Genomic DNA, 16,285 nt, shown 5'->3' with positions numbered 1-16,285 from the left:
AGAGTGCAGTGTACATGCTGAAGGCTCTCACTGAGAAGTGTTGCCTCGTTTAATTTATTTTAGCTGTTATGTTATGAATAAGTATACATGTGGCAATCGAAGGAACATGCTGATACAGAGTTAAACAGGAAAATCCAGACTATTTCATTATGAACTATAATGCTGCGACGGACTGGCAGAAAAAACATCTTCAGAATACTTTCCCTGACCAGTTAGGAAGCCTAAACGCAGGACGTTGCCCAAGTGCTGGTACCCCTTGAACTATTCCACGTTTTGTCACCTAACAATCACAAACTTCAGTGTATTATGTTGAGATTGTATATGGCAGACTGACACAAAGTAGTGAATAATTGTGAAGGTGAAGGAAAATGAATTTTTTAAAATCATTTTTTGAATTTGTTTTGATTTAAAAACAATCTGTAAACAGATTTGTGTGTTTGTTTTTGTCCTCCTATACCCTGATACTCCTGAATAAAATTAAGCGCAACAAATAGCTATCCAAAGTCACCTAATTAGTAAAAAGAGTTCAGCGTTTGTCATTTAGGCTTAGAATAAATCGAGCTGTTCTGTACAGGCCTCAGAGGATCTGTAAGAGAACATTACTGAGCAAACAGCATCATGAAGACCAAGGAACACAGCAGGTAACTCTAGAGGAGCTTCTGTCAACAGAACAGCTATTAGTCACACGCCTTAAATCTGACCCTAATGGAAGAGTGGCAAAAAGACAATTGCCATTGTTCAAGAAAAAAATTCAGTTTGCAACATGCCATGAAGAAGACACAGAACACTATGGAACATGATGCCTAAAATAGATGAGAGGAAAATGAAATTTTGTGGCATATATGTAACATTTTATGTGTGGTTAAAAACTCAGACCATATCCACGTTGACACATGGTGGTGGAAATATCATGCTGTAGGGATGGGCTGATAAAATTATATTCACAGTATAAAATGGCCCAATCAAAGCCCAGACCAAAATTAATTTGGGAACCTGTTGAAAGATTTCAGAATTGATGTTCAGAGACATTAACTGAGCTTGAGCTAATTTGGAAAGAATGGGGAAATATTTTAGTTTTTAGATGTGCAGAGCTGGCACAGACATAGCCAAAATACAAAATATAGCCATTGGGTGGTTCTGCCAAATATTTTCTCAGACGGTCTGAATGCATATTCACTATGTTGGATTTATAATCACTGTCAAACTTTTTTCTACTTGGAAGTCCTAAAATCTCCACTGTACCTTTAATGCTTGTGTTTGATTACACTCAATTATATAAAATCAAGTTTGGCCCAAATTTAATTCACTGGAACTGATGCCCAAAAGGCAATTTAGAGAGACCAGTTAACCTAACAGTCATGCTTTGATCTGTGGGAGAAGCTCGGAGTGCCCAGATAGTGTCTTATTGTAATCAGACAGAATTAGATGTTAGTGAAACTAATCTATGACTTATTGAAGAAGCATGGACTAAGATGCTTTTTCATCTGAGCACAAAAATTAATAAACAAAACTGCCAGCAGCTATTTAACTATATGCAAGTTTTTACTTAGCTTTATATTTTATGAGATGTTTGGTGTTCTGATTTTAGTAAAGCCCACTAAGATGCATAAATGTGTGTCTGCAGTAAAAGCACACAATTGAGCAGTGATCACAAGTAAGTAAAAAAGCCAAATCGCTTGCTTTGCACTCAGTTTCACATATGGTAGAAAAATCAAGCTGACTTGCTGATTCAGTGTGGAAACATTGACCTGTAATGGAATGAGCCAACAGTGCGGCGGAGCTGTTATCTTCAGCAGATATTGACCGTAAATCTATTGAAAAGCCTAAACTTCCTCCAACAACATGGTTCTCAAACTTTGACCTAAAACACAAAAACTTGTTTTTATTTAGGTTTTCAGAACACCAATAGTTCCGGTTTGGTAACAGGTTGACTTTATATCAGAGTAGCTACAAACAGAAATATAGAGACAGAAACATGGTTGATCGCCTCTAAGGACTTATATTGTATGGTTCTTTTTGAATTTGTAACATTTGTTTCCAGTTTCTGTTACCGTATAATATTTTTTTAATTTATGCTGAATTTAGTTGTAATTATAAAAAAACATCACAACATTTATGAATCAATAAGGTATAATCTGATTTCTGAAATGATAATGAGTGGTATTGCAATCTTTACAGAGCCGGAAACTGGACACCTGTGAGTTAAGCGACCCCAGCATCTCCGCTGAGGTTGCACAGAAGATGGCCAGGTTTCATGGGATGAGGATGCCCTTCAACAAGGAGCCAAAGTGGCTGTTTGGGACCATGGAGAAGTGAGTCATTCAGGGCTTTACATCACCATTTCTTTAACAGAGGTTTGGTCATTCAGTAACCTAGGGTTTTTCCAAGATAGCACGTGGCACTGCTGATAAGTTAATGGCATGTCAGATATCAGCTTATCAAGAAGCCTTTCCTTCTGAAGTGCTTTCACAATGTCAGTTGTGATGCATCATATTTGTGTGTGCTTGGTAATATAAAGGCAGCTGTTACATTCTACTAAGTATTTCTGTAGACACCTTTAATTCTCTCCCATCTCTTATTCTTGATGTTGGAATTTAACCTTCATGTGACCCAGTTTTGAATCGGTTTTCCAGATATATCATGCAAAATGTGCAAACTGCAGTGAGATAAGATGAGAAAACAAGCTGCCATCCTAGGAAAATAATTATTATAGTGTTCTTCCACTTTGTTACAGGGAGCAAACTATTGCAGAAATATTGATTTGTGTTTTTGATTTTTTAGGGAAAGCCAGTGAGTCTCTGTTAAAACACTTTGGAAGCGTCCCAAATCCCATCCAGTTTTCAAATAATCCACAAAAATGACATCGAGAGCTCCCAAGCAGCTTAGAAAGGTCTGATTTAAGGTTTGATTTAAGGTGTGGATTTGTATAGCAAAAATAAGGGGAAATAAAAAATATCTGTATTTTCTGGCTTTATTCCCCACTCCATTCTATTAACAATCCATCGATCCATCTATCCAACCATGCCTCTATCCATCGATTCAACAACCCTCGTCTCACAGTTTGTGGTTCAATATTTAAAGCCCGATCTCTATTGGAAAAGCTGCCCAAAATTCATACTATACTACTTATTTAAATAAAAACACAACAATTTAAAGTCCTGCACTGAGAAGCATCATCAGCTACAAGTAGTTATTCTGTGTAGTCATAAGCCTTGCCATTTAGATTGTCCTATCCATATATTTGTGAAATAAAAAGAAGATATATCATAAAATGATCGTAAAAATCTTTCATTAATACCACCAGCTTGGATTATTTGATACACCTGAAATGATCATATGTCCCGTTTAAAAAACTTTGTGTTTATAACGCTCTGAGGTTAGCCTAGAAAGCTTCGGTGTCTTTGGATCTGAAAAAAACAGACCTTTATAATTATCAGGCAAGATTTAGTTACATTTAAACATACTAAAAGCACAAACATTATACATGTATTTATAGCACATTGGATTCAGGCCTTTATAGCATTCTTTAATAATTTCAGGAACAGTCCAGTTCCACTTCAGCAATGTATGCTGTAGAATAAGTGTCTGACCTGGTTATTTTAGGTCAAATAAACAAAAGTTACAAAACAAACTGTCTTGTAGTAAGAGTTCATGTCCTTTCACCAGGTACCTGAACCAAGTCGTGAGGCTGAACTTTACCAGAGAGTCCCATCTGCGGCGCTTTAACCGCTTGCTCGCCTACAACCTGCCACAGGAGATAGAGACCCTGAAGTAAGCTACCAAGATAACATCATATTTAATTTTTATTTTTATGTGAAGCACAGCTTTAAAGCATGAAGTTATGTTAGACCATATGAAGAAGGCATAGAGCCTGAAATGACGATGCGTCATAATGGTATGTTGTTTTCACTTTGTTCATCTGTTGCAAGAGCATACAAGTTTAAATCCAATACAAATCCCAGTTCAACACTGGATCTTTGTTACAAACACGAGGAAACATCAGAATCAGCTTTATTGGCCAACATTGTGTGCACAAACAAGGAATTTTACTTCGGTTTCAATCGCTCACAGCATACAGAAATTTAGTATAGATATATATACATTAGAGGAAATAAAACATAGGAAAAGTATGTACATGTATGTGTATGTACGGCAATTTTTAAAAAATAAAGAAAAGAGTAAAAGAAAGGCAGCCCCGATCTGAAGGTAAAAGTCAGAACAGTTTACGTCCAGGATGTGCGGGGTCTGCAGAGATGTTAGCTGCCCTTTTCCTGACCCTAAACCTGTATAAATCCTGGATGGAGGGAAGATCAGCCCTGATCATCATTTCTGCAGACCTAATTGTTGCTGTCCTGTATTGTGGATGACCCAAACCACACAGTAATGGACTAACACAGGAAAGACTCCTGTGGAAGGTTTTACTTATTGGGTAGTTGCAGGAAGTACAGTCAGTTAGATCTAAATCCGAGGTAGATGAGCTGTGAGAATTTTTTACCAACCATATATGACCAATGGAAGATGGCCAAAAGCTTTCAGTAACAGATGAGTAAGATTGAGTTTGCATTTGGATAAGCAAATTTGGCAACCTTAAACATGCAGTGCAAATCTAATTTAACTGATTTCCCTGGATAAGTACTTTATTTGATCCTAGCATTATAAGTGACTTTTTTGTTTTATGTGTGATCAGATTGCTGCTGGAGTCCACCCATTCCCCTGTAGTGTTCTGCCACAATGACTGCCAAGAAGGTAAAATACACCACACGCTCTTTTTGTCTTTACACTGAATCCGCTTGCTTTGCTCCTTTTCAGAGGAACTAAATTTTGTTTCCTGCGTTGCTTACAGGAAACATCCTGCTCCTGAAGGGCCGCCACAGCTCAGACAAACAGAAGCTGATGCTAATTGACTTTGAATACAGCAGTTACAACTACAGGTACTAAAGCAGCAACTGCAACCAATATTTAAAATTTGGGAAAGCTGGTTTTACGTAGAGCTGCGCTTCAGACACTAATTTGAAGTGGTTATTTTCCTTGAAACTCAAACAATCGATGAGTATCTACCTCGGTGTATGAGTCATGGTTCGATACCTGTTTGTTACAACATCCTAAACAAACTACTTTACTAGATCTGTTTTTACTCATTTTGAACTGAACACATAAGACAGAGAAACAAATGAAACCACTTGCTCGGGTGAGGAGGCTATACAGTGACATCTATCAAATGGTCATCAGTTTGAACAAATCAGTGCTCTACAAGCCACATTTCCAGCTTAAATATGTATTACAAAAAGGATATCAGTTTTTTTGATTCCTTTGTTTTATTTCCTTACAGCAATATAAAAAACAATACAGAACTGAATAACTGCTTGCCATGTGAACAAACTATAGACGAAAGGTAAAATTCTCAACAGCGTAAATTGTTTAAACGCCTGGTAGTGTTATTAGTGACATATTTATGTGTTACAAATTGCGTGAATTGTGACCGTTCTGGCTGTCCATAATTCTACCACTTGCTCTCCTCTGCTGTTATAGATCACCTGGAGCCAGAAACGTTTTCATACTTCTCATTAAAAAAGTTGAAACGGTCTTTAAAGGTCCTATGTGTCATCATTTTCAGTACTTCTTGCATTACTTTGGTTCAGAGTGCTTTAGTGGTGACCATCTATGACAGATTCATAGTCTTACATTTGCAGTTTGGTCACACTGTTCATAGAAGAACACACACAGGGTATTCAAAGGTCCTATATGCTATCATATCTGGCCATTCTTGTACTGCTTCGGTGTGGAGTGCTTTAGGATTGACTGTGATAGGCTGGTGCCTATCTCCGGCGGTCTATGGTCGAGATGGGGTACACCCTGGACAGGTGGCCAGTGCATCGCAGGGCAGAAAACAGGACAAACAAGCATGCACACACCCAATCACACCTAATGGCAATTAAGAGAGACCAATTAACCTAACGTTAACGTTAACCTAATGTTTCTGGACTGTGTGAGAAAGCCGGAGCACCCTGAGAGAACCCACGCATGTGCGGGGAGAACATGGAATCTCCATGCTGGGAGTCGAACCCAGGACCTTCTTGCTGCAAGGCAACAGTTCTATCAACTTTGGCACCGTGCAGCCCCCGATTACACAAAACAGGTTAAAAACGCCTGTTTAATCAAAAAGAAAAAATGTTACTAATGTAGTGTATTTCTCTATATTTGCATTTATTTAATGTCGAACACTTGGCAAATGGATTCTTTAAAGCAGGTGTTTTCGTTATGTAAGAGGAAGGTAAAGAATCCATAGCTCACTCCAAACTCTGCAAATCTCTAATCACCCATCGTCCTTCCAGTAACTCTCCTCTCATCTGACCTTCTGGCCCCTGAAAATGAGATGGACTCTGCTCTACAGTGGAGAGTGACGCAGAACAAAACGAAAGTCAGAAAAAGCAGGGGGGGGGGGGGAGAAATGAGACCAGCAAGTTTCATCAATATTTGTTGACTTTGGCACTTGTAATTCAGCCTGTTAAATTAAAGTATTCACTGCAGCTGTTGCGTTAACACCGTTCTGCAGACGTCTGAGGAGGGAATGCAAAGACCAGTGAGTATCATTTATAGAAATGGTGGCGCAGTGGAGTTCCATTGCAGGTTATCTAAAGGAGCATTTTTTTTGAGTGTGTGTGTGTGTGTGTGTGTGTGTGTGTGTGTGTGTGTGTGTGTGTGTGAGAGAGAGAGAATTCCTCAGTGGCTCATTTATGGGAAACAGAGTAGATCACAGGGAACTCCCGCCTCCTCCCATCTACTTTAGCCTATCCCCTTCAGATGTGCATAGCAAACATGTGACCTCAGGGTGCTGCCCCCACCATTGTGCACACACCAACCCATACGTGGGTGTTTGGGTTTTTTTAAGTCTTGGCAGATAGGGATTGGCTTAAAAAGGAAACAGAAGGGAAGATGAGCCCCATTTGGCGCCTCCCAACACCGCACATAGAGACTTTCAGAAGAAAACAATTCATCAGGCCTGATAAAATGTGTGGGAAATTGTTTCAGGCTACTGGCAGGTAGTCACTGTCTGTTGCCATCCACATCATTTTCACTATGATCTGTATTTTGTAAATAACAAAATCAACGGTCTTCCTTTATCCATGTTAAATGTGTAGGTTATACAGTTTCAACTACCTTGTGGTCCTGGATAAAGGGTTCCCATAACTCACTGCAGTCATGTGAAAAATTATGTACAACCTTGTTCCCTCCATGGGATCTTAGAAAGAAAATAGTGGTCCAGTTTGGCTATTCAATAGCATCCTTTAACTGATTATCAGTGAATGTGATTACCTCCATACAAGCAGTGGTTTGCTGCTATGGAGCATTCAGGTGTCTTAACACTAGTCAAGTTGGAATTACATCAACGATGACCCTAGAGTTGCAATTTTTGCAGGACATCAATCTGGGAAGGATTAGAAAACCATTTCTAAATAACCTGATGTTTCGAAGGGCTGAAATAAATTATATGAAGAATGTTGCAGCACAGATTATGTTTACATAGTTGGGACTAAATGAAGCACAAGACTTTTGGATATCCGCTTGATTGATTTAGACAAAAGCTGACATGTTTGACCATAATTCACTGCAGCATGTTTGGAGAAAACCGATCACGATACATCAGCACAAATTACTGAGAACAACTGCCAAGCATAGTAGTGGAAGTGTGATGACGATAGGACTTGGGCACCTTACAGTCACTAAGGTGACTGAACTCTGTATACCAAAATATGGTAGACCTGGGCCCAGCTGCTGAATCTTGGCTTAGAAGTCATCCAGACGATGACTGCTGACATTTAAAGTTACTGCAGGTGGTTCTACAAGCTGCTGGATCATAGGGTGTGCATAATATTTCAATTTTAATCTGAACTTTCTTTTTATTTTTAAAGATTTCATAGCACTAGCGTTTATTCATTAATAGTAGAGTACATGTGTCTTGCTAGTTATTTTCAGAATGTGCTAGACATCTGGAGGTTTTAGATCTGGATGAACTTTTGATATTCTTAAGACAGTAAACACAGAGTGCAATCAGAGCTTGAGGGAATGGGAGCAAAGTGCAAACACATTAAAAACAAAATGGAGTGCTGGTTTTAATCAAAGGTTTTAATCAAATAAAGGTACTTGTGGTTTCAACACACTCAAAAACTCAGTTTGCTTAATTTGAGAAGCTGTGTGTTAAAATGGCTCCAGTATTGACATTCTTAGAATGTGTTTTATAAAGAAAATACTGGACATTCCTTTAAATTAAATTAAGACATCTGGTCCCAATCTCAGCACAGATCGCTTTTAGATGTGAAATAATGAGACATTACATCACAAAGACATTATGTGTGTTGGTCAAGGAGTTTTTATAAAGTAGGGAAAAAGTGAAATATTAACAACTTCAACATCAATAACAATAAAATCCACTGTTTGTAAATAATTGGAATAGAACAGAAATATATTTTATTGTCCCACAGTAGGGGTCAAAATGGAAGCATGCAGATACTCTGAGACTGTACAATAAGGGCAAAAGTACAACAATTAACTTAAATATGTAATTAAACTTTATGGATATTTTCATTACATTTTAAAAACTGTTATAATGTTGATAGCCGGTATACATTTTTACACAGTAACAATGATACAAATGTTTTATTGAATATTGTGATAATAAAGGAGCCGTGAGAAATGCAGGTGCACCTGAATGATGATGCATGTGAAAACACACGCAATCTTACTGTTGCATATTAGTGCTAACAGTTATTGGACTAGGTTAAAATGATCAGTGTGGGACTTTATTTTTTTCTTTGTTTTAATATATTTAGACAGTTGAATTCTATAACGGTAATCATCTGTGATGAAAATATGAACTGAACTTCACTGCTTTGCTTGATGACTGGGATCAAACTGGAATGTATGTAATTGACTTGGAATCTGTCGTTATGATTGGATTAATTTGACTTTATTTTTTGTAAAGTGCATTGTGACGATATTAGTTGTGACTTTGGTTGGTATATAAATAAACTGAACTGAATTAAATTGAAAATCTGGACAGGAGCAATGTCTTTTTTAACCTATCAGAATCTTTATTAATGTAATAGAAGGCATTAACTCATAGAGCACTACACTGTCTATTTGCATTGTAGAGGCTTTGATATCGGCAATCATTTCTGTGAATGGATGTACGACTACAACTGTGATGAGTTTCCCTTCTTCAAAGTTGATGCTCAGAACTACCCTTCAAAGGCCCAACAGGTGTGTGTCAGCTCACTCATGCCTCATCTATTTAATTATTTTTACTGGTGGATGATTAATGGTTCGAATGGTTTTGTGGCCAGCTTCACTTCATCGAGAGCTACCTGCAGGAGTCTGACCAGGGTTTTGACAACCTGAGCGAAGAGCACCAGATGAAGCTGAAAGAGGAGCTGTATGTGGAAGTCAACAGGTGAGTTTAGTTGGAGTTAAACGTCTAACCTGAGCCAATCTGTCTAGCAGGAAAGTAACGTTTGTTGTGTTTGTGTCTGTGTGCAGGTTCTCACTTGCATCTCACTTCTTTTGGGGCTTGTGGTCCATCATCCAAGCAAGGCTGTCAACCATTGAGTTTGGATACCTGGTGAGCATTTTTTAAATGAACTGGGATCACAAAATGACTAATCATCTTGAAAGTTCATACATTTTTATTGACTGCCCATAGCCTGTGTGCACAGTTGGCTTCTCTACAATTGTCATTGTATCTGCTGTGATTGTGTGTATAAATGGCAGCAGGAGATCAGAGTCCATCAGACTAGGTTACAATGATAGACAGAAAGGATTTCATGAACTCGTGGTGAATAGTTAATTAATAGCCTCGAATCCACAGATATTGATGTAAAAATAATGATTTACAAATTATGTTTTTTTTTTAACTTGAAATCAATGTAAAGGTAAATATTGCATTGACTCCATTTTTGTATGCCTCCAATTTGATGTTAAAAAGATAAAGCATTTTGCTGAACAATGCTGTAGTTTAAAAGGTTTTAATATTATTTAATAAGTATTGGATGATTTTCTGTCATCTTCACAGAAATGCTGATTCAGTATTATTCATCCAGGCATAAAAAGGCTGCTAAACACAAGGGATGAACTGGTGTTGTATCACCACATAACAAACAAATAAGCAAACTCATTTTAATGTTTTAACAATATAGGAAAGCTTTTCCTCAAACTGCTGTGGAGCTTATTTCCTTACATTCATGAATGCTTGGTTGTGTTGCAGGAGTACGCAGAGGCCAGGTTTGACGCTTACTTCCAGCAGAAGATGATCTGGGCTGCCTAATGTAGCAGGACAACTGGGTGGTTTGACGATACATTGAGCCAAAATGTCAGCAAGAGGACAAAAAGCTGAAAAAGATTCAAAGATCCACTCATTACCTACACTCCCCACCTAAGGGGAATTTGCTGCCTCCTGTTGGTGTTTTATTGACCAAAGCCAAAACCTAATCCCGTGGCTAGGCTCTTGAAATACACCTCCCAATCAATCGCAGCTCAAAGTTTACAATGTAGCTACACAAAGGCCAACTGAAAAAGGAAAGAAGACATTGACTTTGACTAAAATGCAATACCGCTCAGATGTCCTCTCTGCTTCTGCTGGACCTTATCGCTAGCATGACGAGTTTGAGTAGGTGAATGGCAGATTTCGAGCTACTACTAGAGCGGAAATGTTAACATTGCATCAATGTGTATGTATAGATCATTCCCTGAAGGAGATGTTCTGTGGGAAAGAACCAAAACGCAGACTACTCTGCGTAGTTTTGCTCACTGTGGCAGCCAGTTGCTAACGTTGTATGTTATAACATATTATGTAGATTTCAGTGTGCCAGCAGAACGTTACTCATTGGTTGAGTGGGCAGGTGAAATCATGAAATGATTTATAGGTCTGATTTTCTGTACGCACTTGCTGTTTGAGTGACTTCGTTTCTTTATTTGGGTGTGTTTGTCTTTGTCAGGCCAGACCATTTTAAAGACGTGAATATCTTCCACCAAATGATATTCAAATACTCATCAGGTATATCAGCTTATGCGTATGCCTGAGTCTTCGTGACATCTTTACTAATGTTACTCACAACTTTATATTTTATAAAACAGAGGTTTGGAGTGTTGAAAGTGTGATCTGATTTAAGTGACCAGTAAATACACATTTCTGTACAGTTTGCTGAGCCAAATACCTGAGCATGTTTTTATGAACGTTGCTGCTAAATTCCACATTGGCAATTGTATACTAAAGACAGCTTTATGTGCACACGACATCGGTTCTTTATTTTGATAATGGATTTTGGTGATCGGTCACTCGTGTGTTGGCACAAGTGCCTGCTACCACGCTGCCTCGTCAATGTACTCTTCATCCAGAATAATGACGCAGGCGGTTGAGTCATGCATCAAAGCTTATTTGTTTTGCACAAATTACTGCAGTGAAAGTTCTAAATAATTACTGTGACAAAGAGGTATTTGAAAGACTTTTACAATTTAGAGACATATGAAAGTCCAATTACATATTATAATCAGTGTTTTCAGTCATGGTAAAAATTGTACTTTAGGGGTCGTTTAACAATGCATATCATCACAGGAAAGGTCAAATGTTTTCTCAAGTTTACCTCAACTATTCCCTGTTAAGACCTTTATGGACAAACATCTAAATGGTGAAATAGGAGATAATTATTCACTGCATCATCCATCAGACACCAATCACCTATGACTTTTGCCTTGGCTTTAATTCAATGTAACAACTTGATGTTTAGGTTCTTTTTTTTATTCTTTTGTTAATACTCTGTGTTTTATTAACTAGGCTTGCTTTTTACATGGTTACTACCATGTTAAAGTTTGTTTCCATACTTCATTTTTCCTTAATCAAAGACAAACATCTAAATTTCTCCCAATTAAGGAGTTTTTACATTACTCTATGTCTAAATGGCATCCTTTTTGATTTTTGCCATATATTTTTAGATTAACATTTCAACCATGAGTATTTTCCTTTTTAAATAATGTGTATAAGCATACTTCAACAAAAAGCAAAACAGGGATATGTCTACTAATTCTTAGACCCAAACTGAATACTGATTGTAAACTGGACCTGTGTTTCTTAAACTCTAATTTTATCAAACATGCAAGGGGGGAAAGGCTTTTTTATCATTTTCACAAACTGAATAAATAAATTCAAGTTGACAAATTGTGCTTTGTAAAATCTGTATTTAATGAAAAATAATCCTATTGTAATGTTATCGAGTTTGAAACAGAACTCATCCAATTAAATCCACCCCCTAATTTTGACCACATTGACAAAATTAATGATGATTTAAATTTTCCCCAACTTAAATCGACTGCATTTTTAATGATCATTAAATAAAGCAACAGAAAAAGCTAATCATAATGTATAAAAGTGGTACAAACTAACTAGCATAGCATAACTGTTGATAAACACTACATCACTGATTTTATTCTGTTATACCTCTGTCCTTATAGGGAATATTCATTATGGAAAGTTCCTGTATTTCCTTTTTGTTTTACAATTCAAAGTTTTTACCAACTTTGTGAGATTTTTGATTGACTTTATTTGAGACATGCATGTTGACAGTTGCTAATGCTAGTCTAAAATCCCATTCCATTAAAACCAGCTAACACACTGTAAAAACAAATGCATCAAACTTGATGTGTGCAAGGTTTAAGCGTGTACTTAGTATATCATTTGCTGCTTGGTGTCAGATTTCTGGTCATTTTCAGGCAAAGTGAGCTAAGCTAACCTTCATAAATAAATTACTGTTCTGTATCTTATTATCTGTGAATAACTGGGGTGTATTTGGGGGCTCACCATCAAAAAAGCTGAGTTATGAAAGTTGCAATAATTGAAGTAAAAGCCTTACAGCACTGTGAAGCATAATACTAAAACGGTCACTACACAGGATACTGAAACCAGATTTGAACATCTATTGTGGCACTTTTGAAAACTTGTGAAAAAAAAAAAAGATTTCTGAACTGTGACTTTTGAGTTGTTTAAATGTTAGTTTTACTTTTGCTTGTGTATTTATATTTACTTTTTAATGTGTTTAATTTGTAGATTTATTTTTATTTTGATACATCAGACTTGACGTCCACCATCAGAATGTGCAAAGGGTTGTGCTGGACAGATTTTCTATTTTTTATGTTACTGGTACATTTTTTTGTTGTTTAGTGTATCACTTCTTCAAGCTAATCTGATGTATCCCAGTCTTATAGACATCACCTTCCATTTCTTTATGTTTCACTTGTTATTACTATGTTTAATTACAAAAAAACTATTTTTAAAAACATGTTGATGTACACATCAACATGTTTTTTTAAATGCTACATTCCATACATGTTTTCTTTATGTGGGATTACACATAAACAAACCTACAGACCTAAAGCCTGGCTCTAACGGTTCTTTCAGTAAAACTGTAATTAGACCCTGGTCGCTGAACAAACACACCCACCCTGTAAATATTTAATATAATATTCACTAACAAATATGTAGAAAAATTATTCCAAGATAATTAATGATCATTATTGCTGATGTACAATGCTGTGAAAATTATTTCCCCCATACAGATTGTTTCTACTTTTGCTTGTTTGTCTTTTAATATTTCAGAGCCACCTAAACCTAATAACAGGTTGTGCCCACTCTTCTTTGCAGAAATGTTTTATTTCAGCCACATTGCAGCGTTTTCCAGCTAAATAGCCTGTTTAGGGTCATGCCACTGCATTTCAATTTGATTTGAATTTGGACATTTGACTTTGACTATACCACTCTGAAACCTTTTTTTAATTATTTTTAACTTTTTCAAATAGGGCCATGTTGGTTTAGATAGCCTTTTTCCTTAGAAGTTAAACCATCAACTGCTTTGTGTTTTTACTCAGGCATTTTTGTCTGATAGTAAAATCAGATCTGGAACATTTATGTGTTAACCCAAAATAAATCCGTAAGGGGGCAAATACTATTTCAATGCGCTGTACATTATGGCGTTGTTCTATTCCTTCATGGCAACAAATATTCAATGATTTTACTCACCTTTGTTATCTATGCATCTATAAGTGAATGCATATGTACTTACAGCAACTTGCAACCGCTTTGTAATCAGAAAGGTTTTTGTTAAACTGCAGCAGCACTGAAATGACTGTAAATCTATGCTTTGCACAAATAAAAAAACCGAAAAGATTGACTGTGGTGATTTTGTTTGTTTGGACACATTATTTCTAGTGCTAACAACACTTGGATCCTCTTGACTCATAACCACAGGGTAAATCATCATTTATATTTTTTAATACTATTTTTAGGCACAATAAACTTCAAGTAGCGCTGCAGTGTTAGGCCTGAAGGTGTTCACTCAGCCTACACGTTGACTTATATTTAGTTGGGGCATAGTTTAAAGCACAGATAATTATCTGTCTTCCAACACATCAAGATCCAGGTAAAATGTCATCTATGCATCTATATCTCTGTAGATGAAGACAGCAACTTGTGAGCAATACCAGTGAATCTATATCGCCAACTTGGAGAAGGTTAATATGCTGATATTGATATAAGTATGGTCGGTAATAATCACTATCAAGGAGTTCACAAGTAAAACTTCACATGTTATTTTGGGCTATTGGTGAAGTAAAGTCAAAATGGATTTGTAAAGAAAAAAAAAAAACATTTTAAACATGTACAGTCTGACAATTTAAATTGTACAATTTGAATTTAACCAAATTTCCTCAGTCACTTTAGAAGGGATTCAATTTTATTTTATGCTAAAAAAGAAAAGGAAATTAAAACTTGTAAAGTTTTATCACAACTGCATCCAATAAAAAAAATAACTAAAAGTCATCCAAATGAATCTGGTTTTGATAGCTTTCAGTTTAACATTTCATTAAAGCTTTGAATTTCAATTTACTGTCCTGTAAAATCCAGAGGCACTATAAAAAACTTCCCCGAAATAAAATCCAGCCTGGGTTTTATTCAATTTAGAATAATTTCTATTTATGACACACTTCAGACAATGATCCTTTTAAAGCATTTGCCTTTAAAAACTAACAATTTACACCACAAGAAACCTCCAACACAAAGGTAACCATCAATCAAAAATGGTTATGGTGCTGCAGAAGAACACTATTAATAAGATGCACAAATTGGATTGATGAGACAAAGTGAACTGACTAACTAAAGTACAGCTGATGATAGTGATGAAAGATTTTATGAGTTTTGTGAGTTTCCCCAGTGATTGTGCAGCAGACTGTGTCTGCAAGCAGGACAGTATATTATAGAATCCTCAGTGAGTTAATGGATACAGGGATAAGTGAGATGGTGGAACTGAGCAGCAATGAGGCATTCTTGGCCTGCTGAGGCCAAATCCACTTTTCATAAAAGACAGGCAATTTGTACCTTAGCCAACATCCCACTGTTGCCAGTAGCAACAAGTCTGCAGAAGTGGTGCAGCACCACTGCTCAGCAAAGGCTTTTGTGCTATATGTAAAATAAAACTATTTGAAAAATTGCAGCTTAGCAGTAATCAAAAAAAATATTGTGCACCTAAGTGGGTAAAGCTGTGTTTCTAGGTCTGACTTTTAATATAACATGTAACCTTTTTACTGATACAACCTCTGGTCGGAGCATTTCTCAGATCTAAGCTTTGTACTTTGTCGTGTTGGATTTAAGATTCCTGCTGGCTCATAGAGTCTTAAATTAATTAAGATTGAAAGCTTTAAAGATTTAAAAATACAACCTGATCAGCAATTACTATTCACTTTGTTGGAAGGTCAGCATCTTTCAGAGTGAGTGGGGATTTTTAAGGCTGGCTTGAAAAGCATTATTTTTCTAAAAGGCTCCAAATCAGCAATATCTTCTTAGAGCACATAGACTACTGAAAATTGCAACCAGAGAATTGCAACCAAAGACAATTTTATACATGCACTTCAACTGTTACATTTTAAGTGCAGTAACTATCTTTAATGGGTGCTTATTCTACATAAGATTTTGTCTTGACTGTGTTTTGTAGGACCCACTGCAAAAGCCATGCTCTGTTAAACTTATTTACATTAGGTGTTTCATTAGCTGAGAATTTGAGTGCCTCAAAATTTGTTCTGTTTGAATTTATATGTATGGCATACAGATATCCTTTCATTTTCATTTTGCATATAATTAAAACAACCACTTTATCAAACAATGCAAGTTTTCTCATTGCGATGGCCACACCTGCAGTCACACAGTCGGTAATCCTACTCACCAACACCTTTTCACTTTGAGTTTCTTTGTTTC

General features: G+C 36.6%; 1 protein-coding gene across 5 annotated transcripts in view; it reads left to right on the top strand.

Annotated features, from left to right (window-relative positions):
• The window catches only part of chka (choline kinase alpha), a 32,833-nt gene extending 18,623 nt beyond the window's left edge, over positions 1–14,210 (top strand). For 3 of the 5 annotated variants that reach the window (XM_047388354.1, XM_047388348.1, XM_047388378.1), the window contains 8 exons: positions 2,179–2,312; positions 3,667–3,771; positions 4,688–4,746; positions 4,844–4,931; positions 9,150–9,258; positions 9,342–9,448; positions 9,535–9,616; positions 10,259–14,210. In XM_047388354.1, coding sequence (XP_047244310.1) covers positions 2,179–2,312; positions 3,667–3,771; positions 4,688–4,746; positions 4,844–4,931; positions 9,150–9,258; positions 9,342–9,448; positions 9,535–9,616; positions 10,259–10,318 — 744 coding nt within the window. In that variant the 3' untranslated portion in view covers positions 10,319–14,210. Of the gene's footprint in view, positions 1–2,178; positions 2,313–3,666; positions 3,772–4,687; positions 4,747–4,843; positions 4,932–5,329; positions 5,393–5,529; positions 6,673–9,149; positions 9,259–9,341; positions 9,449–9,534; positions 9,617–10,258 lie in introns of those variants that run through there. The other 2 variants (XM_047388363.1, XM_047388372.1) reach the window with 2 other exon arrangements.
• The last annotated feature ends 2,075 nt before the right edge of the window (positions 14,211–16,285 follow it).

Source organism: Girardinichthys multiradiatus, chromosome 2, assembly GCF_021462225.1.
Source record: "Girardinichthys multiradiatus isolate DD_20200921_A chromosome 2, DD_fGirMul_XY1, whole genome shotgun sequence".
In the NCBI taxonomy this organism is placed as follows: domain Eukaryota; kingdom Metazoa; phylum Chordata; class Actinopteri; order Cyprinodontiformes; family Goodeidae; genus Girardinichthys; species Girardinichthys multiradiatus.
The sequence above is the reverse complement of the archived record's forward strand: the minus strand, read 5'-3'. Positions and strand labels throughout refer to the sequence as shown.